The sequence below is a fragment of the Alternaria rosae genome, assembly GCF_020736505.1.
Source record: "Alternaria rosae strain MPI-PUGE-AT-0040 chromosome Unknown BKA58scaffold_13, whole genome shotgun sequence".
NCBI classification, from domain to species: domain Eukaryota; kingdom Fungi; phylum Ascomycota; class Dothideomycetes; order Pleosporales; family Pleosporaceae; genus Alternaria; species Alternaria rosae.
In genome coordinates, this window is record NW_025763582.1 from 366,455 (window position 1) to 388,221 (window position 21,767).

General features: G+C 53.6%; 8 protein-coding genes across 8 annotated transcripts; 5 read left to right on the forward strand and 3 right to left on the reverse strand.

The window, feature by feature from the left end:
- Positions 1–124: 124 nt before the first annotated feature.
- BKA58DRAFT_394537 (WD40-repeat-containing domain protein) lies at positions 125–2,074 on the forward strand. Its single transcript, XM_046171208.1, has 4 exons — positions 125–300; positions 353–414; positions 465–694; positions 745–2,074. Exons 1-4 carry the CDS (start codon positions 231–233, stop codon positions 1,829–1,831), a joined length of 1,449 nt encoding a protein of 482 aa, XP_046020254.1. The 5' UTR covers positions 125–230; the 3' UTR covers positions 1,832–2,074.
- Positions 2,075–3,233: 1,159 nt separating this feature from the next.
- BKA58DRAFT_394539 (INO80 complex, subunit Ies4) lies at positions 3,234–4,665 on the forward strand. The gene has a single exon (XM_046171209.1). It carries the CDS (start codon positions 3,592–3,594, stop codon positions 4,318–4,320), a length of 729 nt encoding a protein of 242 aa, XP_046020255.1. The 5' UTR covers positions 3,234–3,591; the 3' UTR covers positions 4,321–4,665.
- Positions 4,666–5,098: 433 nt separating this feature from the next.
- BKA58DRAFT_63331 (uncharacterized protein) lies at positions 5,099–7,766 on the forward strand. Its single transcript, XM_046175653.1, has 5 exons — positions 5,099–5,928; positions 5,977–6,200; positions 6,246–6,620; positions 6,666–7,244; positions 7,354–7,766. The coding sequence occupies exons 1-5, from the start codon at positions 5,237–5,239 to the stop codon at positions 7,482–7,484; spliced, it is 2,001 nt and encodes a 666-aa protein (XP_046020256.1). The 5' UTR covers positions 5,099–5,236; the 3' UTR covers positions 7,485–7,766.
- Positions 7,767–8,047: 281 nt separating this feature from the next.
- BKA58DRAFT_415091 (phosphatase 2C-like domain-containing protein) lies at positions 8,048–11,409 on the reverse strand (the record flags this gene model as incomplete). Its single annotated transcript, XM_046172527.1, has 3 exons — positions 8,048–8,305; positions 8,432–9,741; positions 10,665–11,409. The coding sequence occupies 3 exons, from the start codon at positions 11,407–11,409 to the stop codon at positions 8,048–8,050; spliced, it is 2,313 nt and encodes a 770-aa protein (XP_046020257.1).
- A 3,115-nt stretch (positions 11,410–14,524) lies between these two features.
- BKA58DRAFT_406351 (uncharacterized protein) lies at positions 14,525–15,598 on the forward strand (the record flags this gene model as incomplete). Its single annotated transcript, XM_046171949.1, has 3 exons — positions 14,525–14,945; positions 14,995–15,365; positions 15,428–15,598. 3 exons carry the CDS (start codon positions 14,525–14,527, stop codon positions 15,596–15,598), a joined length of 963 nt encoding a protein of 320 aa, XP_046020258.1.
- Positions 15,599–16,340: 742 nt separating this feature from the next.
- On the reverse strand, positions 16,341–17,856 carry BKA58DRAFT_63367 (Zinc/iron permease). The gene has a single exon (XM_046175654.1). It carries the CDS (start codon positions 17,642–17,644, stop codon positions 16,502–16,504), a length of 1,143 nt encoding a protein of 380 aa, XP_046020259.1. The 5' UTR covers positions 17,645–17,856; the 3' UTR covers positions 16,341–16,501.
- A 468-nt stretch (positions 17,857–18,324) lies between these two features.
- On the reverse strand, positions 18,325–20,154 carry BKA58DRAFT_63417 (uncharacterized protein). The gene is made up of 4 exons (XM_046175655.1): positions 19,732–20,154; positions 19,258–19,683; positions 19,064–19,206; positions 18,325–19,012 (listed from the first exon to the last, which is right to left on the reverse strand). Exons 1-4 carry the CDS (start codon positions 19,828–19,830, stop codon positions 18,427–18,429), a joined length of 1,254 nt encoding a protein of 417 aa, XP_046020260.1. The 5' UTR covers positions 19,831–20,154; the 3' UTR covers positions 18,325–18,426.
- Positions 20,155–21,140: 986 nt separating this feature from the next.
- Positions 21,141–21,720, forward strand: BKA58DRAFT_406354 (ribosome biogenesis protein SLX9-domain-containing protein; the record flags this gene model as incomplete). Its single annotated transcript, XM_046171950.1, has 2 exons — positions 21,141–21,143; positions 21,199–21,720. The coding sequence occupies 2 exons, from the start codon at positions 21,141–21,143 to the stop codon at positions 21,718–21,720; spliced, it is 525 nt and encodes a 174-aa protein (XP_046020261.1).
- Between the last annotated feature and the right edge of the window lie 47 nt (positions 21,721–21,767).

Below are 21,767 nucleotides of genomic sequence, written 5' to 3' on the forward strand. Positions count from 1 at the left end.
GGGTGGGGTGGTGGTGAGGGCGTCGTGCTGTTAGAGCAGGAAGGCGACAAAGAGTTGCGGCCGCTTTGACACTAGCCGAGTCTCACGTGCAGTGACCACCGCGGACAGCACCACGCCGATTCCAGGTTGCTCACTTTGCGCCTATGGACCTCATTCACCAGTCGCGTCTGTAAAGATGCTGCCAATTGAGTTCCTTCCCCTGCACTCCCCGCCCTCCGCAGTGCACCACCATGAATCTCTCGCTGGTTGATCCCTTTGTCCTCGCGCAGGACTGCCCCGATGTCATCACCGGCCGCCTACGTGAGTGTGACATCCTTACTTTTCTTACTAGGCAGCAACTCACAACGCGCAGGCAGCGGCCACTCGACGTCAATTCGCTTCAGCCACCGCGGCGATCTGCTTGCATCCGGACGGGTACGCGAATGTTACGACCTCGCATGTGATTTCCGCTGATTGGATTCCAGCACGATGGCATCGTCGTCATCTTCGACATTGAGACAAACGGCGTTGCGCGCAAGCTGCGCGGCCACACGCGCCAGGTCCAGTCTCTTAGCTGGTCTACCAACGATCGCTATCTTCTCAGCGCTGGACAGGACTGGAAGTGCGTGCTCTGGGACTTGAAGGATGGCTCGCGGGTGCGCACCGTCCGCTTTGAAGCGGCCATCTTCATAGCGGAGCTGCACCCAAAGAACCAGTGAGTGCTTACATATCACGCAAGAATATGGGTTTCTAATTGGTGTCTAGCATGCTCTTTGTAGCCGCCCTCTTCGAAGACCAGCCCGTCATCGTCGACATGTCTGAGGAAGTCCCCGTCAAACACTCCCTCTCGTCCGCGCCCCATCGAACCGACATAGAACGCGAAAATGCCTCCGAGAAGCAGACGGCGCAAGACGCCAAGCAGACGACCACCATGACACTCTTTACACCGACTGGCCAACACATCATAGCAGGCACCAACAAGGGGTGGCTGAACATTATAGACACCGAGACACACGCCGTCCGCTACTCGTTCCGGGTCACCAACAACATCATCGTATACATTCGCCTGACGCCATCAGGCAGAGACGTCGTGCTCAACTCGAGCGATCGCATTGTCAGGACACTCCACCTGCCCGACCTGAGTGACCCGAAGTTGGACTTTGACACACTGCAGCTGGAAGTCGAGCACAAGTTCCAGGATCTTGTGCAGAGGCTCTCGTGGAACCACGTCTCATTCAGTCCCACAGGCGAATACGTCACAGCATCTACCTGGATGAACCACCACATCTACGTGTGGGAGCGTGGCCAAGGCAGTTTGGTCAAGATCCTAGAAGGCACCAAGGAGGAGCTCTCCGTAGTCGAGTGGCACCCATTCAGACCCTTCGTCGCCGCCGTCGGAGTAGACTCAGGCCGCGTCTGGCTCTGGTCCATCCTGCAGCCCCAGCGCTGGTCGGCCCTCGCCCCCGACTTCGTCGAAGTAGAAGAAAACGTAGAATACATCGAGCGCGAAGACGAATTCGACATTCAACCACTCGAAGAACTGCACAAGCGGCGTCTGAATGCAGAAGACGAAGAAGTCGACGTCCTCACCGTAGACCCTGTTAAGACCTCGGCCACGGAATTCGGACCGGCGATTGGCGACGCAGAGTTCAGGATGCCTGTGTTGTTGGATATTGAGGCTAGTGACAGTGAGGACGAGGTGGTGGCTGTGGGTGCTGGTCAGTTCAGACGCCGCAGTCCTGGCGCTAATAAGGAGTGGATGAACGATGATGAGGTCGCGGTTAGTGGTGACGAGGTAAGGAGAGCTAACGGTACTACAGTGAACGGTACTAAGAGACGGCGAGCCGGATGATCTGAAAATCGACGACTGCTGACATCGTCACTACCAAGCTGTGTAAGAAGAAGTGCCGGGACGCATCGCATGATAAGAGGGCGCTGCGACGACAGCACTGTATGGAGTGTGCTTGAACTCAAGACATCGCCAATTGCACAAGTGGTCGATAGACGCCACGGTGAAGAGGACTAAGGATATAATCTTACCAATACATCACTACTTTGTTCTCCTCTGCGGCTATAACGCCATGTTGGCGAATACGCCTCCATATTCCTCTGATATGCCGTCCTTTCTCTGATCATATACTTCGCTTCCACTATTGAAGATGTCCAATCTAATTGTGGGTAACTGTGTAAGTCCCATATCTATTGACATCGCGGAGAGAGGGATTGAACCCTCGCCACCAGCATGTTGCGCATCATATCTACTACTCGCAATCCAGTATAATGCTTCTCTTGCGATTGATCTGTTACCAACATTTTTTCTTTCGAAGATTCTCTTGGTACACGACTGATGAGCAAGATGAAGCCGAGGGACCCAGCGAATACAACGTGTTGTTTTGACATTGTAATTTGGACCTACTGCATGTGTCGTACCCACCTCGCATTGTGTTGAGAAAAATGTAGCACCGTGTTTCTCCATATGGTAGGCGGTAGCACATAATTGAGTCCACAATTATTGGCACGGATTGACTTCGGATGGCGTGGCGCGGCGTCGCTTCATCACACAAACGACGATGAAACCTGTATTGGCGTTGATCTGAAGGTGATGACCGTGAACTTGTTCTGGTCAAGGCTAAGCCAACATTAATGCTGCGACTTGTCTAGATTTCATCGTGGATGGCTGAGACTACGATGGATGCGGCAGCACGTCCAGCAAACGTCATTCGGCCTCGGTTGGTAGGCGTTGTCCCTGATTGTGGATTGTGATCAGGCCCAGGGGCGATGCATGAGAGTCAGCGGTACTGTGCAAGCCGATGCGCCTGCGAGAGAAGACCATGGGAAGGATGCGAGGCGCGACGCAGTGCGGTAAGCCCCAAAGAAACAAGGGCATTCCAAGTATAGAACCATGTCCGTTGGACTGCAGACTCTGAGCGTCTCGGATGAAGAAAAGGTTGCGTTGGTGTCAGACTCCGGGTGGGCGATGCGCGATGCTTCTACCGCACCGCCCGCCGCTCCATGGAACGCGCAATTTAGCTCGATGCCACACGGACCTCGCCAGTCGAACGCCAACATCATGCCGAGCACACCATGGCGGGCAAAACAGACAGGCGAATGCAATGGAAAACGCGATGCACATGCGATAATTGACTGCCAGCAGCGACAGTGAGATATCCAGAGCACAAATCAGGCTAGCGTGACTGGGGCCGTGCGCCCTCCTCCTCTTGGGAGTCTCGGAATACAATGAGAAAACGTTAGCGACGATTCCCGCCCAATATGATCTGGGAAACCGACCACCCCAGCTGGGCCGGCGAAGCCCTTTCTTTGCCCTCGCGGCAACCTTCTTCACCACCCACTCTCCCTGCCCATCCCCCTCTGCATCTCACCACGCTTTGCTTGCTTCGACGCGCTTTATCAGCTCGACGATACCTCGACTTCCTGTGAAGCACGGCTCACCCAGCTTGCTGCTCACCCTAGCCACCGACACGCCAACGCGCTGACCGGCAGAGCCACTGTCCATCATCCTCACCGCTGCAAGCCAAACCCCCATCACCAACTCTGCTCCCCTGCGCTTCAGCCATCTCCGTCCATCACCACCGCGTTCCTCTGCACGCGAACATGACCACGAAATCACCAAGGACACTCGTCGTCGCACTCAAGCTGTCACCAGACTCTCTGAAAGAGTTTCCACACCAGCCCGCAACACCGCCCAAGGAAGAGGCTAAGCCCTCTCCACCAACACCCGCGCCGCAGATTAACGAACCCTCACCTGCTGCCACGCCCGCCGACTCAACCCCCAACATGAACGGAAGCACACCGTCGTCGCTGGCCCCTCCCTCTTCGAAGAGGAAGGGCCCCAAGCCCGGCAGCAAGCGGAGTGCTGCGCAGATGGAAGCTGGCGCAAATGGCGCAACTCCCAAACAACCCAAGGCCAAGCCAGGGCCAAAGAGGAAGAAGATGGGCGACATGATCAACGACCCCAACTCCAAGGGGCCCTTTCCAGCACCCGCAGCCATCAACAAGGCAGGCCCCAAGGCAAACCTGGGAGCCATCAACGAGCGTCTGCGTGCCCTCGACAGGTCAGGGGCCAAGTGCCGTCGCTGGGAGAAGAAGGGTTTCCAGGTCCGCAGCTTCACCGGCGTCATGTGGCAAGTGCCTACATACCAGCCGGGCCGCAAGGGCGCCTTCGCCGACGACGTCAAGAGCGACAGCACCGGCACCAGTGAGTCCAAACTGAAGGACGAGAGCAGCGCAATCAGCGACAAGAGCGGATTGAACGGCGACAGCACACCCGTACCAACGCCGATGAATGGCATAGCAAGCTCTCCTGCTCCTATTCCCGCTTGAGCGATGAGCATTCTTGGTCTCATTTTCATTCACGTAATCCGCCATAGCCTGCACTTTCCGCGGCTAGACATTACTTCATTTCTTGCTACCTGTTTTCTATATCGCCTTGCTTCCTTTTGTCTTGTTTGGCGTTGAGGGAGCGCATTGCATAACTACGTAAAAGGCGCCAACTGGGGCGTCACTGGCTTGCCACAGGCAGCATGGTGTACGGCGCACAAGCATGTTGTGAAATGGACATCACAAATACTGGATACGGATATGGGGTCCGGATAGAGACGGAAAGGGGGGTTTTGCATAGCATTATGGAGAGAATTGAATATCCATGTCAAACTACAAGTACTTGTCTATGCATCTGGAGTACCTCGGTAACGAGCATTGTCAGTATGCTATGTGATGACACGCCAACGTGACAGTGTGTATCCTCTCGCGCCTTCGTATCATGGAGTGCCCACTTTTGAAGCTACATAGCATGATGAATGTCCAAGGTTGAGCGTGACTCGGATGGCGTTATCGTACCCGTGGATCGCGGGGATCTCCACCGATAGCTCGGCGCATCCAAACCTCCGCCCATGGACCTCATTGACGTACAACTTGCACAGCACGCCCTCGCTAGCTTTCCTCCAGCAAATCCTCCTCTGATGATACCATGAATGCATTTGTGACGATCGCTTCACAGGAGCCCGGGTGCCGTTGATTCTTGCCCTTGCCGTTGGCACCTTCCAGCACAGAGTACCGCATTCACTCGGCGCCATAGACAGCTAGCCCACGCGTCACTCCGCTGTTGGACGTCTCCAAACCTCGTCAGCGACTATTACCGCCCGCTCGACCATTACTACTCGCGTAATCTGCGTGTCTGCCCTTTGCCATCGCTTCCAAACGACCACCGAACACGCTGGTAGCGCCACTATCACTCACCATGAACCCTCGAAGGGACAGCTACGCCAGAGTCGCCGCTGCGTCGGCAGGCAGCAACAGCTCCTTCCAACAACCCACCCGATCTGGCGCCTTTGCACATCTCGCCAACAGCGGCTCAACATCGCACCCGAACCGCCTCTCTCGCTCCATCGACGCCGACGGTCATATGTCTACGAGTTTCGGAAGGGCCGGTGGGCCACTGCCCTCATACTCAAGCCAGTCAGGCTACTGGCATGGCCTGGGAGGGTCGACCCAGGATATACCTCCGTTCTTCGTACCGTCATATCTGCGCGGGTCCAAGCACGCCGAGAAGTTACAAGAGGCGCACAAGGCGAAGCTGGCTGCCCAGCGGGAACACAAGTCAACACACTCGTCCAACGCAGGCTCGCTGTCTACTAGTTCTAGCAGCGTCAATCTGCACAAGATGGCGCCGTCACATCGCGGTCTCACGCATGAGATAGTGGAGCGCGCGCCGGTCTTTGTGGATGAGCCGGTAGCGCCATGGCCGACACGGTGGAATGATTCAGACAGGTTCCCTCAGCTTGAGCTGGAGGACGGTCAGAGGCTGGCCAAGTTCTCGGGCACACAGAAGACACACGATGAAGCTGCGTCGGTTCGCGCGGACTTTCCTATGCCGCGGCAGTGTGGAATCTACTACTATGAGGTTACTGTCGTTTCTAAGGGGAAGGACGGGTATGTATGTTTGACAACTTGTAATACACAAGCTAATTCACGGTGCAGTAGAATGATCGGAGTAGGCTTTTCAGGACCCAAAGTCGCTCTCAGCAGGATACCGGGTTGGGAGCCTGACTCGTATGCGTACCATGGCGATGATGGTCAGGTCTTCAGTAATACCACCTCTGGAAAGTCATATGGACCCAAATTTGGCACACTGGATGTCATCGGTTGTGGCATCAACTTTCGGACAAATACTGCGTTCTTCACAAAGAATGGTCATATGCAAGGTAAGTAAACAAAGTGAGAAAAATGGGTAGAACTAACAGGTTCAGGGACGGCTTTCCGAGATCTGAAACCCAATATGCCGTACTATCCTACCGTAGGCATGAAGAAGCCCGGTGAGATGGTCCGCGTCAACTTCGGTCAAGAACCTTTCGCTTTCGATATCGACAAGATGGTACAAGACGAGAAGGCCGCTATACAAGCTGAAATCGCCCGGACCAAAACAGAGGCGGGTGCGTTGGGAGGCGAGGATGCGTTGATACATCAGCTGGTTGGACAATATCTGGCGCACGACGGCTATGTAGAGACCACACGAGCTTTCTCGGATGAGATTGTCGAGGAAGCAAGAGCGCTTGCGAATGACGACGAGGCAGACGTTTCATACCGATCAGCAGTAGAAGATCTGGACGCGCTGAACCGACAAAGTAAGCTCGTCCCTCAGGGTACGAACGCAGGCTAACAGGAATTAGAAATACGGACAGCGATCCTCGAGGGCGACATTGACAAGGCGCTTAAGCACACCACTGCATACTACCCCTCCGTACTTCGCGACAACGAAAACATCTACTTCAAACTCCGTTGCCGAAAGTTCATCGAGATGATACGGCGATGCGGAGAGTTAAATGCACAATGCCAATCTGCACAAACATCATCTTCCAAACGGTCGGCCACTTCGAACATCAACAAGCGTGACTCGACCGCGACAGATGAATACGATTTCGAGATGGAGCTCGATGAGCAACTAGGCGTACACAACCCACCACCCAGCTGGGACAACAAGGACCAAGACGACGAGCTGGAAGACGGAGATGAAGACGACATAGAAGACAAGGTAGCAAAGAGCGAACGCGCGACAAGCGAAACTATAGCATATGGCATGGAGCTGAAATCCGAGTTCGCGAACGACCCAAGGCGGGAAGTGAAGCGGGCGCTCGAAGATACGTTCGCGCTTATAGCGTACGCGGACGCACGGGAAAGCACGCTGGCGCCTTTACTTGACATATCCGGTCGTGCGCCTGTCGCTGAGGAGCTCAACAGCGCCATTTTAGGTACGTACAAGACTTGAGGTCGAAGGAGGTCATGCAACGACGGCAAGCCTCTAACGCCCTCTTCGCACTTCCATTCACTCAGAATATGCACGCTAACTCCCCCACCTAGTCTCTCTCGGCAAATCCTCCTCCGCAGCCCTCGAACGCCTAATCCAACAAACCGAAGCCCTCGTTGCCGAGCTCGCCGACGACGGCGGGCCCGGCGCCTTCATTAACGTCCAACGCGACTTTTTACAATAGTATTCCTCGGAGGGGGGTCCGCGGTATATTCTCGCTCTCAACACTGCGAGGAGAGATATCCGTGTGTGTAGGGAGGGGTATGGCGTGTGCATGCAAGTGGGCAATGGGCAAGGAGATGTACGTATTGGGGTATGGGCAGGGGGGCTTGGAAAGGGTTGGGCTTGTGGTTTAGACGGGGATGGGTGGGTAGTATGAGGGATGTGACTAAGGATTGGGAAGATGAGGAGATGCGTAAACTCCGACAGAGGGCGGGTTTATTGCGGTTTTCGGATGGGGGGTTGTGATATCATTATTCTTTTCTTGGTTTGAGAGGATGGGGAAAGGAGCATTTGCATAGCTTGGGTTGAAGGCGTCGAAGGCGTTGTTTTGGCCCGACTGACTGAGATTGGGAGGATATCGACATCACTACTCTCTTGCTTGTCTTTTCATAGCCTGCCACCAGGCATCTGTAGTCCGAACTCAAATAACGGAGCCACCCATGTCTCATCATTTGAGTGATGCTTACCCTTCTAGTTTCGTCCCTCTTCTCGCCTTTACCCATTCACGTCAGATCAGAACGCTCTTCACAACGGCCACCACCACCTCTTCTTCTTCTCGCCATCCCCACTCCTACTCTCTTCTACATTTTTACCTCCCTTCCCCTTCCCTCCATCTTCTCCCACCCTATCAAAGAAGACCACCATAATAGTAGTATCATCCACCGCATTCCTACTCAACGGCTCCGGCCCCGCCAACACCCCAAGGAACAACCCCCTCCTATTCCCACCCATCGCATTCCGCGCAAGACAAACCGCCGCATTCTCATCTTCAATCGCGAAATACTGCGGCTCTGCTTTCCAATCTACATCTTCGCCTGCCGCGGGGTCGCACGTTACACCCGGATCTAAGCTGGAGAAGTTGGAGGGGAAGGCGGGAGGGTTACGCAGGAGTTCCGGGTCTTGTTTCACGGAGCCGCCGCCACGGGCGCGGGAGGCGAGATAGCGGGATACGCAATCAACGGCGTGAGCAGAGGAGATTCTATCCCAGAGGCCGTCGGAAGCGAGGATGAGGAAATCGCTTTTTCCCCCTTCTGCTTTGCCATCACCACATAGCATCCCATCCCGCGGTTCCCTCCTCACAACATCGCACTCCGTAACCTCAGGTTCCGCAGTCATATACGGCGGTGTCAGATTCCCCGGTCTAGGCGCGGTACCCCAGAACTTATGCTGGCACGCTTTGATAGTCTCGTTATCCCATTTCCAGCGATGGTCACCGAAACCGCGTGTTACGGCTATGCCTAGCATGCGGCCTGTTTTGGGGTCGATGACGGAGGGTTCGTCGGGGTGAGCTTGCGCTAGGCGTTCGACCTCTTTGGTGTTGAAGCCGGTTTGGTCTTCTGAGAGGGGAATTGCTGTGTAGGACTGCGTGGAAGGGTCCCAACGGCCCAGTACCGCGCGCGAGTCTCCTGTGCATGCTACACGGAGTTTATTGGACTGGGGATCGAGTGCAGCGAGTAGCGCACAGGAACCAGAGAAAGCGGGCGTGAGAGCGGCGATGGCGGCGGCGTTTGCGGCTGGGAACCAGTTTGCGGCTGTTTTGGCGCGGTCCATTATGCTTTTGTCGGTGGCGAGAAAGGCGGTTTTTATACTGCTTTCGATCTGGTGGCTTGAGGCGAGGGGAGTGAGGGTGCTGAGCGCGGAGGATACCATGGGGATTAGTGTCCATTGGAGGTAGAACGCGGTATGTCGTCCTGCATGGCCATCTAGCACCGTCCAGTAATTCCATAGGTTTTGCCCGGGGCCAGGCGACGTTCCCAGTGCGAAGAAATCCTCACAAGGCTCGTTACTACGGAACCGACACCCGTGTGTTATGGGCATTTGCACGTCTGGCATGCCTTCTACGCCTTTTTTGGAGTCGTCCGGCGTCATCATCCACCCATAACATAGCTTGTCGAATTGCTCCGAGAAGAATTTCGCTACGGCGGGGTCTTTCATCGGGGCGCTGGGATCCGGGATGTGGAAGTCGAGAATGTGTTGGACTTCTTCCTTTGAGGAGTAGAAGTGGAGGGGTTGGGCGAGCTGGGAGGCATCATCGCCTGTTTCAAAGGCACCGTAGACGCTGTCGGTCCAGTCGGTTTCAACTATGTCGACAAAGTAGTATGCTAGTCCGCCTAGGGTGAGGAGTACAAGGACGGTTTTGGTTGGGAAGCGTGATTCTAGGAGTGTGGTTGCGGGGTCCTGGGTCGGTTGGTTCCATCGCGTATTGGAGAGGAGAGACTCTTCTCCATGTAGCTTGGGGCTCTCATGCTGGGTTTGGAGGAGTCTTGTCCGCGAGAAGGCACGTGATAACGGACTTGTATGAACGCGTCCTGTGTGTGGCCGTAAAGCACGGGTCGTCACCGCTAGTGGCCTCTGTAATCGCGTTTGAGGCTGTGCTTTGCCGGCGCATTTGAGCCGTACGGCGCTTCCCAACCTTCTTGGAATCATTTTACCTATAAATTTACCTGGATCGCAAGTTGAGTGAGATGTGTTCTGCTTCTTGCGCGTTGTGGAGCTTAGATTTGATGGTCTGTGCACGCGCTAGTTTGATCGCCCTTTCACGTGGAGTAACCGGGCAGGTGCTTGGCACGAAAACGATGAGTCCAGAAAGGCACGCGCTAGCTAGTAGTTGGAAGACCTTTGTGGGATACAAGCTGTTTGATGGTCTCTGTGTGATCATTATAGATGATTCTAGTCAGAACTCATTGTTCCATGATCATCGGCACTGGTTTTTGCAAGTTTAGTGATAAAAAGATAGTTGCTACTAATAGACTATTGTAAGGATTGGGTATCGTCGTTACTTGCTTGTGCAACTCATGAAAGCCATAAGGATCGAAAACGCCTCCCAAAACCCAAGGGAAACATCAAGTACGCCACGTATACGCCGATAAGAGTGATGTTGGTGGCCAGCAGCTCATTAATCTGACCGGACGAGTATAAGCAACAGTCTTGATGTGTAGTTCTGATACAGCTCCATTTCCACTCGGACACCGATGCCTTGTATTAATTCCCGGATGCTTCCTCACGATACACCGCCAAGGGGTCGTAGCGTCCAGCCTCCTTCCTATCTCCGTGTGTAGCAATAGACGCAGGACTTCGAGATGTTCGAAACATTCGGTATAAGGGGAAGGTCACATCTCTGTCCAGTGTACATCCTCTATACGGTCTACCTCTTCGTAGTCTCGCTTCTTCTTCTCTTTCTTCTTTGCGTTCGTGTTCTTACGCCGTAGCATCAACTTCATCTTGTTTGCCAGTTTCCCGAAGGCAGCCGTCGTGGGAGTGCTGGCCGTCGGCTGAGGTGATGTAACATCACCCTGTGGAATATCCTCGCTCTTCGGGGGGAAATCTTGTTGTGATAGGCTTGCTAGCTTGATCGCGTGTGGACGATTGGCGTAGCTCGCTTCCTTAGTAGGGTGCGATGAAAGTGATGTCTGTGATGAGATCTCATTGGCAGTAGTGACTGGTTCTTTGGACTGAGGTCTGGCGGTGCTGGCTTTGGGCTTTGGTGGGGCCTTCACCGGTAGTGGTTGTAACATGCGCCATACTGGCTCAGTAGGGCTGGAAGGTTCGGAAGACGAGGACATGGGACGGACTAGCACCACCGATGAGTCGTCCCACTGGTGGTCCATCCTGGGTGAGTAGGCTGGCGTCGACGGTTCCGAGTCGATGAAAGTGCCAAAGGACTTTGCTGACATGGGTGGGGGAGACATCGGGCCCAACGATTGTGGTGTCATAGGAGTGTGTACAAGAGCTGGAGGAGGATAACTTTTCGCGGAGAAACGATGTGGTCGTTCGGGTGACATTGTACGCGGCTGCTTTGGCAGCCCGTGAGTGGAGAGCGGTCTGTGAATGCTGCTACCCAATGAACCTGAGCCCAGGCTAGGCGACGGCACCGACAGTGTAGCCATGTCTATGGGTGTGACAATGCCAAGTTAGGGACAAGCTTTCCAGTGAAGGTAGTAATCTTAAATCGCGGAGGCGTTGTGTGATAGTGCGAACGGGACGCACAATACGAAAAGAAGCGCGGGAATGGCGGCGGCGAAGGATGTAAAAGAAGGCGGAACCCGTAGACACGTAAGTACCGAAAGGAGAGTATTGCGGCGTAGCAACGAGACCGGTCAACTGGGTAAATCAGACGGCAGAGACCAAAGCTGCGCCTCCAAACGAAACAGAACGATAACAGAGGGCTGAAAGCGGTTCAACCTATGATCTGCAGGCTACAGTTTTGTTATATGAATGCACCACACACGCGTCATCCGCGCCGCGACGGTGCGTACCACACCGTTTACAGCTGACAGATCTTTCTGCACATTCCTGCTACTGAGGTGGCAATGTGGGACTACGCCCGTTGGTCTATACGCGTGTCAGAACTCGAGAGCCGCCTGTCCTGACCCCGCCGTCGCGACATGGCACAGAAGCTCCTAAAGGATGAAGGACGTTGGATGTGCGGCTAAGTAGGGAATGATTGGCGACCCAACTCGCGGGGGCGCTAACTTTAGCGCTTCATTGGCTGACGGCGGACAACTTGCATCAACCACGCCGCAAATTCATATAGAGCAGCGCCTGCAGGATGGGAAGTGCCAACAACGGGGACCCGGGGGGTGGACCAACATCGGGTGCTGTCCTGAACGGCTGGGATCTGCTGTCGTGGTTCGGTCTCGAAGCAAGGCGGCTCACAGCCCCCATTCGCTCAACTTTGTTGCATGGACTAGCGAATCAGCTCCACGAAGCACCTTTTCAGCCTGCGAGCCCCTTCAGCTAAGCATGACCACTGCCCGTTTCGAGGTGTAAGTAAGATCCTCGGACCTGATGTCAGGCCATAAGAAGAAGGCGTTCTTGTGTGTGGTTCGCTGCCCTGAAGCTCCTCCAGTTCTCGTTCCCGAGGCGCTCAGCCTAGAGCTAGGATCATGAGTTCGCTGATCAGAGTTGGCCCCCAAGGCCTGAGTGGTCAGAGGTCACCCCCAACTCGTCCTCCATGACGACCTAGAACTTAGGGCAGTGTCGGGCGCGTCTGGTCGAAGGACGACTGCGCCGCAATATCGAGGTCGTCAAAAAGTGGGTATAGCCATCTTGCTCGCGGCAGAAACCGTTGTGCAGTGTTGTGTAACACCCATAAGCGCCGTGCGAGGTTGATCCATGCAGGCTACTGGTGGGAGTGTACGAATGCCATACTAGTTGTAGACACAGTCGTGCGTCAAAGAGCCTTTTTAGATTAAGTCGATGCGCGTCCGTGAGGGGTCATGGTAAGCGATGAATTGTTGCAAATTGCTCTTAAGCCGTTCGGGTAGTTGATAGGAAATGGTGCGTGTCGCAGTCGTTGCAGGCCGCGGGACAGAAGCTCGGGCCGTCAGCAGGATCAGAATCGCCGAGACGAGGTCCAAGAAGAACCGCATGCAGGTGAAGCTTGACTCTCAACGGCTATTGACCGAGATAAGTCGATCCTACGTGTTGTTGCATCGGCCCTTTCAGCGGGGAGCAGGAACTTGGAAGATGCGGGTCGCCAAGGAACTTTCTGCGTCGGGACCACCCTCAACAGCCGCCATCAGACCCTCCCTCCCTTCCAGCTTGCACACATGTCTCCATTGAACCTCACCTGACCATGCAACACTACTTGTTTGTCTGCGCATGACTTGCCCTCTGGATGCAGCCAACGCTGGGTGTGGGACGTCTACAGCGGTGGATTTGCACCTGATCATCCAGACATGCTGCAGTGATTTGGACCGTCTATCGCTGTTGATTTTCTCTGACTAGTGGAAAGCACATGGAGGCTCGGGGCTTGCATCAGATGAGATGCGCCTGTTCTTCATTTCCTGGGATGAGACTGCGTGGACATAGGTAAAATGAGTAAGAGGAAGTCTGGGACGTCTCATGAGCGAGGTTCTGTCTCGCACGCTGCCTCCTTCCATTTTTGTGTCAACTATACTTCCTCAACAAGATGAGTAACTTTTGAGTCGAATTTACCATGGTCTTGTTGTCTTATGGGTGCCACCCCCCCCCATGCCAGCACCAATTCATTGACAATCATCATTCCCTGAACCTGATGTGAAAACCAATCTCGCGCTCTGTGATTAGTCATACAGTTGGACTACAACACAGTCGGATATCCTCGACACGGCGATTATGTCACCTCCTGAGACTCTAACACCAGTCATCTTGAACTTCCTGGTGTGGCTCTGATTGAGCCCATTGCGAATTCGGATCACAGTGACAGTGAGTCCTCCTCCGACATCGCAGATCCTTCCACGTTCGCCGAGCATGCTTCACGGCTGGACTAATGATTCGTACTGCGAGTCGCCGGACTTTATGCTTTCCGGCATGTAGGTGGATGACAACATCACGCTTGAGGCAGTAAGTCTTTCCCGGAAATGGCAGATTTCGTCGAACGATGCTCAGCTGACATTGAACATCTAGTTTGGTAAAAGGCTCTTCGAGTTGCGTCCTAAGTCACGAAACTGCTGCGGCACGCTCTGGTCGAATGGGTTCGACCAGATTTGACCAGATGTACAACAGCGCAGCTGATCTCGCTGAAGGAGATCAATGCAGAATCGCGGAAGAAGAGTCAACCGGCCTCCTTTGGAGCCCACACTCCACCGGCATCTCAATATCGAGATAGCGCTACAAGTCCAGTGAAAGATAAGACCGACACTTCGACCTTATCATAGACTGCTCCATTTCGCATCGACTCACGTTCATCTCAAGTAGATTCTGTACAATTTGCACCATGGAAGAGATCGCACGCGTGGAAGACCTAGACATCTTATCCTCCTCTTTCTACCTCTCTCCAATATCCGCTCTTGGCCGTACAATCGCTCTATTCGGACGTCACCCAGCAATATTGACTCCACTTCACGCTCACATTCACCTTCACTTTTGATGTCAGTGCGCAAGCTGCCCTTCAGTCACTTTTCAGTCCGGCAAACGGCGTCACGTCGTCAACGCAGCAACACGTCTATACCCGCATCTCTTGCTAAGCACCATCCTCGCATTACACTGCTTTCGCACACGCTGCGTCGACCTCAAGATATGGATTTCCCGCACGCGCAGATGCAAGCGACGTTAGCCGCGACCAATTTCTCGCCAAAATCAGTACCGTCGCTATATCCTCAGCTTGCCAAGTCACAGAAGAATGCGCATCGCAAAGACAGCTTCGTTCCAAAGCCGCCCAAAGTTCAAGAGAACAAGAGCGATAATTGTGACGACCAAGAACAGCGCCAGGCCTTTCGCAAGAGTAGCATCAAGAACTTTGGCAGTCTTTTCTCGCGCAACCGCAGCAGTGTCGTTAGTAGCAGCCCATTGACGCAGGTCATGAGCTCCGAGTCCGAGAGCAGAGACACAAGCGCTGAGACCGAGCGCACCAGCCAGCAAACCACACTCATCAGCTCGGACATCCCTTCGCCTGGCGATCTCATGAGCGTTGTCGACAGAGAAAAGATCCGAGAGCGTCGTGTGTACCCTCGACCTCCCCTTCGAATTCACAACTAATAAGTCCCTAGACCGAAAATTTGTCAAGCTCCAAGACCTCGGATACGACCATCACACTGTCTTCACCGCCGACCCAGGCGACTACTCTCAATACGACTACGACGATAGCGTGGATAACCGGCGCTTCAGAGACGAGTGCGGAGAGTGCGAAGGCACACACGTCGCCCACGACCTCGCGAGTCCTACACCCAGCAGCCGACACCGCCACAACGAGTCCCTACACGTTAACCTCAGCCCGGAAGAAGTAAAGAAGTACGCCGACGAAGTCCGCAACATGACTATTGCAGACGTCCACCTGTCTCTCTTCGGATACTGGATCAAAGAGAGCGACGAGCACTTTCAAGAAGCTAAGAAGTATCTGAGGGAGTTGAGGCTTGATCGCGTGAGTTGCTTCCCATGCAACACTTGCTGATCTTGATACGAGAGAACTAATGTGAGAACTAGGGCTACAACCTCTCCCGCCTCAACAACTTCTGCCTCGAAGAACTCTGCCGCGACGTTCACGATATCCGCCCCTCGTACGCTAAGCCCACTTCAAAAATCCTCCTCCATAGATGCGCACGCATTGGGAACTTGCGTTATCCGGGCACTGCTTGGTGTCACGCAATGTTCTGAAATGCCTCTGTCATGTCTTTCCCCCCTCAGCTCATCACCTCCTACTTTCTCGCCCATGTCTACTACTGCCAGCAGCGTTTCATTACCATCCATAATTTAACCGATTCCGGATATACATGTCATAGCTGCTTTCTCGCATTACGGAAACTGACATCTGCTTCTTACTTGTAGGGAATCTCGTACCACCATCCTCAAACAACGAGCCGCTGCCGAGTCACGCATACATCGGAACATTACAACACCAACACGTTCTTTCTCCTCGCCCGTCAGCCCACGCATAGACACTTTGCCGCCTTCCCTTCACCTCCAGCGAGAAAAGGTCATAGGATCGCAGGCTTTGAGATCGACATCCCTCGGTTCCCCCGGTGGACGAGGAGACTACCCTCCCAATAGTACGCCACACCACCCCCAACCCCCAAAGATTTCCTTTTTACTAACAACATCAGCACCCGACCGTCCCGCGCCGCTAGCCCTGCGCTCCCCAAGTTCGCCCGTAGGTTTCTTGCCGTCGCCATCCTCTGTCTTCTCCTCACCTGGTCCGCCGCCCGGTGGGGCTTCGGATGAGTTGTCCTTGCGACCATCCTCGGTGCCTTCGTATGATTCCTTCTATGATGAGACGACGGATTGGAATATCAGCGTTGCGGGGATCTATCAGCAGGTGGTTGGACTGGAGGAAGTTGGTCAGATCGATAGGATTATTGCTGATTTGCAGAATATGAAGGCTTTGTACTCCTCTGGGGAGGACTGAAAGAGTGTATGGTGTGAAGGCATGAGAGAGTGTGGAATGCTTCGGTGCGGTGTCAGGGTAGGCTTGGATTGTGGAAACGATCCGAATACCGACTAGCTACTACATCACTCATGCATCCGTGACATGAATCTACAGTCTCACACCTCCAGCCCCCGTCAAGCCCACCACCCAATCAAAGCCATAACCGCCGCCCCAAGAAACACATACCCGACCATCGTCCCCAGTCTCTCCAAATCCTTCGTCCTCTCCCTATCAAACAAAAAGTCCTTGGCCAATAACTCCACCAATCCACTGTATATAAGAAACCCCGCACTCACCGCATTCAATACGCCCTGCACCACCAAACTAGCTTTACTCTCTGGTAGATACGTCGTCCTAACACCCAATCCCACCGCGATAGCCAGCGGCGTCGTAAGGCCATATAGCGCACAAAGCGCCCATGGCATCCAGGCCTTGTCGCGGGGGAACGAGATGTTGGACAAGCGGGCGCCGATACCCAACCCTTCGAAGGATTGATGAAAAACCAGAACGGGATAGAGCGTTTTGAACTCGTCGCCGACGACGCCGAGGTTCAAGCCAATGATGACGGAGTGGAATATAATTCCGAATTCGAGGACGAGGAAGGCGCCGATTTGTTGGGCGAAGGAGAGACGGGCTGCGGTTGTTGAGGTGGTGCAGAGCGAGGTTTCAGAGGGGTAGCTGCGAAGGCTTGCTGTGTGTTTGCGGTGGTCTTGGTCCCCGTTTTGGTGTTGACTTGGGTTGTGAGATTCTGGGTCCACCATGGCTGCGGCGATTGCGATGGCGTTATTGCTGTCAGATCGAAGAAACGAGTTGTTGGAAACCTCGCTCTCCTCTTTCTTCATGCCAAAATGTCGTTCTACGTATACCTCCGCACCTAGATCCACACAAAACACCGCCATGATTGACGTCAACACTATCGCCGCACACCACGGATACTCCGCCCATGCTCCGCTCTCCCCCACACAACTTCCAGGGCCAATAGCTTCATACGCCGGATCCAGCAAGTGGATAAACGCCGTGGCGACAATGACTCCGGACCCGAAGAAGCGCGCGAAGGTGTAGAGCCCGAGCGGAATTTTCCAAGACGGCTTCCTGCGAGCAATAACGGGAAAGTAGGTTACGAGGGTTGAGACGAAGCCGATGACAAAGATGGAGGAGATCCTTGCGCCGAGCATGCCGTTGTATTCGTTTTCGCTGACGGTGAAGTAGCAGATTACTTGGGTTTTGTCCGCTGTCGTGAGGTCGACGTTCGAGGGGTCGAACGCTCGTGTCGCCATGATGGGCGGAGAGAGAGAGGAGGTTGTTTGGAAGTGATGAGAGGTAGTATGGACTTCAGAGACTCGAACGACGTGGTTTCTAGCTACTGGGTGTCGGAACTGCAATTGGTACCCTCAAGGACTCAGTGTGGTTGCGGCTCTGACGTCGGGCATTTTATCGTCTGCATGCCAAGTACCTTGTTGGACGATGGACAGCAGGCATTGCAACCCGTCGAGAAAGTGCAGTATGTATCGTACTGCCCATGGAGGTACCAGACTACTCGGCACCTTCGGCATCTATCCTGTTCCGGAAGTCGTAGACGTCGAAGCTTTTTCAACGTTGCTTCGCTATTTCTGGTGAGTCATTGTGTGGGAAAGTGGTAAAGCTTTTGCGCCTCTAGCTACCCTGCATGTACACGTTGGGTGATCTTGTACGCTAATATGCTCATTGAGATTTAGGTTTTATCGCTGCTGACCTGAAGAGAACGTCTGGCTGCGTTGTTGTAGGCACCCAGTGATGGGTGTTGAGTGTGGTCGGTGCGTCGGGAGACATGCAGGTGTTCGCTTTTTTACCCCTACCTACCGCTTCGTTGCGTATATGTACTACTCCAAATAATAACACCGGCATCTTGTAGAGCTTAAACATTCCTTTGTACTCATGAGAATGAGTTGTACGTGACAGTATTGAAGGCACTGCGTTCTTGACGGTGCATCGGCTAATGCGTTATTCATTGTAGCTACTTGTCGCAACCACCCAGCAGTTTACCTTGTATCTTTTGTAAAGGAACCTACGTACATACGTCTTACTGAATTAACAAGCCCCTCGACTTCAGGTCCATGCCCCTTTCTCTTTCTCGACAAGGAGTAAGTTTTGTCACTACTAGTGACTGCTGTGTAGTAGGACTTCTAGTAAACATACTAAGATCCGGTCTTTGCTCCTCACTTGGAGGAGGCGGCCGAGGAGGCGGCCGAGGAGGCCTTTTAGCAGACCGCGGCGGTACCGGTGTATCTGGCAGCAATATCTCTTCGTTCAGCGAGTGCCTGGATCCTGCCGGCGAGTTTGGTGTTGACATACTGGCTTGTATAGACAACAGAGGCTCTCGTGTGATTGGCGGTGGGAAAGAGTTGTAGGATTCGTAGGGCGTGCCGCCAACCGTGATGCTACCAGACCACTGTTTCGAGTGTGCTGGTTTGCGATTTGGAGACTGCGATGGGGATGCTTGGAAGCGAGAGTAGGGCTTGAGGCAGAGACTGCAAATGATGAGGACGGCCAGTGTGGTCTGGCCTTGTGTGACGACAGCGTAGGGTAAGGAGTCAAAGGCGAGGTCTCCATTGCGACCGTATGCTTGTTGAAGGTAGATTAGACGAATGATGGATGCAGCAACTAGGCTAAAAAGGCTGTCAGTAAGGCTGTAACTAGAGAGAGAGATTTTCGCTCACATGAAGCGCATGGACAAGAGGAGTGTCGCTAAGGTCTTTTGACGATAAGACTCGCGCAGTGTCCATATGTGATGTACGGATAGCGCGATCACAGCTGTTTCTAGAACAGTATCGCTGACAGTGGCGATCATCCAGAAAGGTACCTAAATCACAGTCAGATATGAGCCCAGTCACGATATGACGATCAGACTCACCAATGGGATACATTTCCCCGTCCAGACCAGCCACGGCGTCGGCAGCTCACACTGGAAGACCATGCCTGCCAAAACTGCAATGGTCCATATCAGGACCAGTGTACTGACAAGGAGGACGCTTGCCCTGCGTAGTGTGCTATCGGCCAAATGATAGAGGAACAGCAGGACCGAGCTTTTGGTTATGCTTATTGTCAAAACGAAGAGTATCGTCGTGACAAAGAGCTTGAGTTGGATATGCTCCAGGTCGTCATCGCTCAAAAGACACTTTTTCTTCCCTAAGCCCGAATCAACAGCCGTGGATATTATCACGGTACTTCCAAGGGCAAAGACCGACGCGGTAACGATAATCACGTCATCTGTCGACGAGAGGTGGCGAAGATGTTTAGACCTGTATCGAGCGACAACTCTTGCTACAGTGCATATAGCCTGAGCCAAATGTCAGCATTGGAATGGATACCAAGAAGGAAATCATACCAATAGGCAAGCAAGAAACCAAGCTACCATTACCAGAATAGTACCATGATTGTGAGTTGAAATGAGCGCATTGTCCTGCTGGGCTTGTTCAACGCACATCGTGACTTGCTGTAGACGCGGTTCGGAGATTGCATTGAAATGAGCCTTGATGAATCTTTATCGAAATAGCATGTCGGCGGCTACAAGAGTATGAATGAGGCCAGATGTTCTCAAACTCCGGACAAGCTGCATACACTGTTCGTAATGCTCCCTTAAAGTCCGAGTCACAAGGACTACGCATCTTGCAGTTCATGCGAATGATTGCCTTTTGTCGCGGCAGAGACGATGAGGGGTTCGTATAGTTTCGTCTAGAGAACCACAAATAGAAGCGGAAGGGAGGCGAGTCGTGACCCGTAGCGAATCGTAGGGCAAAATGACGGCAGAGGGGGGGATTCGATGCTGATCGGTCGCACGCGTGCCTGCATCCAGGCTAGATAGTCGTCGTGGAGCTGAGCCCAGGTCCGTAGTGTTGGGATGAAGGGTGGCGCCACAGTGATACGGGGATGTTGTACATGCCGGAGCGCTGCCAACCCGCGGATAGTGGCAGCTGAGGTTAGATGATAGCGTTTCAGGAGAGGTTTGGGGATGTAAAAAAGCAATACTCTATCGTATACCTTGACATGCCTGTGGCAATCGCTTCTATGACATGTTCGATAGAAATCATCCTTGTAAGAAACGAAACGAAGGGAAATTATGCCTTCGCAGTGTATTATTGGTGATCACGATGGGCATCGTATGCGATTGACAGCCAATAGAACGGTGATCGGGAACGGGCCGCACCTAGCCAAGTCCGATGTGCTCCAGTCTTACCGGAGTGCTCATGGAAGTAGATCCACCCAAGAGTTGAAGCATGACCAGATGACACGACTGCGAGAAGAGATGCAGCTTGCTTTTTGGTGCGAAGTCCGCTTCGTTGTTGGTGGCGTCGAGTGAGGCCGCTCTTTCGGACTTCACCCTGGTGGGGATGAACGCGTTTCTTCAAGCTATAGGAGCATGTGCATGATGACCGGAAGCTTCTGTGAAGAGTGAGGCATGGCTTGGTCTGGTGGATGCGACAAGGATGAGCAAAGGGGCATGATGAGGGAGCCATGGTAGCTCACTGAGGCGATGCTGCCGTCGGACCACGTCGGAGAAAGTCACACAGTCTTAGCTGCGTGCGAGCTGGAGACTCTTGTGCAGCCTTGAGAGTTACATCCGAATGGAGTGTTGTGAGACGGAAGCCGAGTTGTACGTCCAGTGTCTGTGAAGGTTGCACGGACCGGGTGGTTGACGTCGGCACTTGTCGTTATCGATAAGAACTTTTGCGCAAGAGCGTTCCACCAGCCCTACGCGACGGGAACTCTTTAGTATTCCTCTCACACAACAAAGCAATGGTATGGTTCTCTCATAGCTCACGAATACCCTACATGTACTCATATCTATCCCCAGGCACCAATAAAGAAGCGCACAACAGCGCGCGCAAAGTCCGCTCGCGCCGCCCGTCCCACCACTACCACAGCAACTCTCCCAAAGCCCGACGGCATTCCCTCGTACCCATCCTCCAAGCGCGACAAGCTAAAGATCAAACACTCTTCATTCGTGTCCAAGATCGAAAAGTCCTCTGCCAAGACCCAAAAACGGCGACGCCCCAACAACAAGCTCATCGCAAACCTCGAGTCGCTCGCGGACGCACTCCCAGATTCTGGAGAAGATGGGCTCGAAACAAGCCAAGCGCGGATAGTGCAACCTCAGAAGATGCCCGACAGTATGAAGAAAACGAAGGGTGCAAAGAAGCGGAAAGAGAAGCTGGAGAAGTTGGAGAAGGAGAGGTTCAATGCAAATCTGGCACAGCTGGTGGGCGGGAGTGGGAACGGGACACAGAGCGCTGATGCGGTGAAAGATCGCTGGGCGGCACTCAAGAGTCATGTGCAGAGTAATATGCAAACGAAGCCCGAGTTCGCGCAGCAGTGAAGGCCAGGCGTCTGAGATGCAAGGACGAAGACCACACCAATGGTTCA

Excerpts from the sequence above, each read along its gene's own strand:
- BKA58DRAFT_63367 (XM_046175654.1), bottom strand. The coding sequence starts at position 17,644 with ATGGCGACACGAGCGTTCGACCCCTCGAACGTCGACCTCACGACAGCG.
- BKA58DRAFT_394539 (XM_046171209.1), top strand. The coding sequence starts at position 3,592 with ATGACCACGAAATCACCAAGGACACTCGTCGTCGCACTCAAGCTGTCA.
- BKA58DRAFT_394537 (XM_046171208.1), top strand. The coding sequence starts at position 231 with ATGAATCTCTCGCTGGTTGATCCCTTTGTCCTCGCGCAGGACTGCCCC. Across the intron at positions 301-352 it reads TGTCATCACCGGCCGCCTAC|GCAGCGGCCACTCGACGTCA; the intron begins GTGAGTGTGACA and ends CACAACGCGCAG. Across the intron at positions 695-744 it reads GAGCTGCACCCAAAGAACCA|CATGCTCTTTGTAGCCGCCC; the intron begins GTGAGTGCTTAC and ends ATTGGTGTCTAG.
- BKA58DRAFT_63331 (XM_046175653.1), top strand. The coding sequence starts at position 5,237 with ATGAACCCTCGAAGGGACAGCTACGCCAGAGTCGCCGCTGCGTCGGCA. Across the intron at positions 5,929-5,976 it reads GTTTCTAAGGGGAAGGACGG|TAGAATGATCGGAGTAGGCT; the intron begins GTATGTATGTTT and ends TTCACGGTGCAG. Across the intron at positions 6,621-6,665 it reads GGACGCGCTGAACCGACAAA|AAATACGGACAGCGATCCTC; the intron begins GTAAGCTCGTCC and ends AACAGGAATTAG.
- BKA58DRAFT_63417 (XM_046175655.1), bottom strand. The coding sequence starts at position 19,830 with ATGTGCGTTGAACAAGCCCAGCAGGACAATGCGCTCATTTCAACTCAC. Across the intron at positions 19,684-19,731 it reads GGTTTCTTGCTTGCCTATTG|GCTATATGCACTGTAGCAAG; the intron begins GTATGATTTCCT and ends CATTTGGCTCAG. Across the intron at positions 19,013-19,063 it reads CTCTTGTCCATGCGCTTCAT|CCTAGTTGCTGCATCCATCA; the intron begins GTGAGCGAAAAT and ends CAGCCTTTTTAG.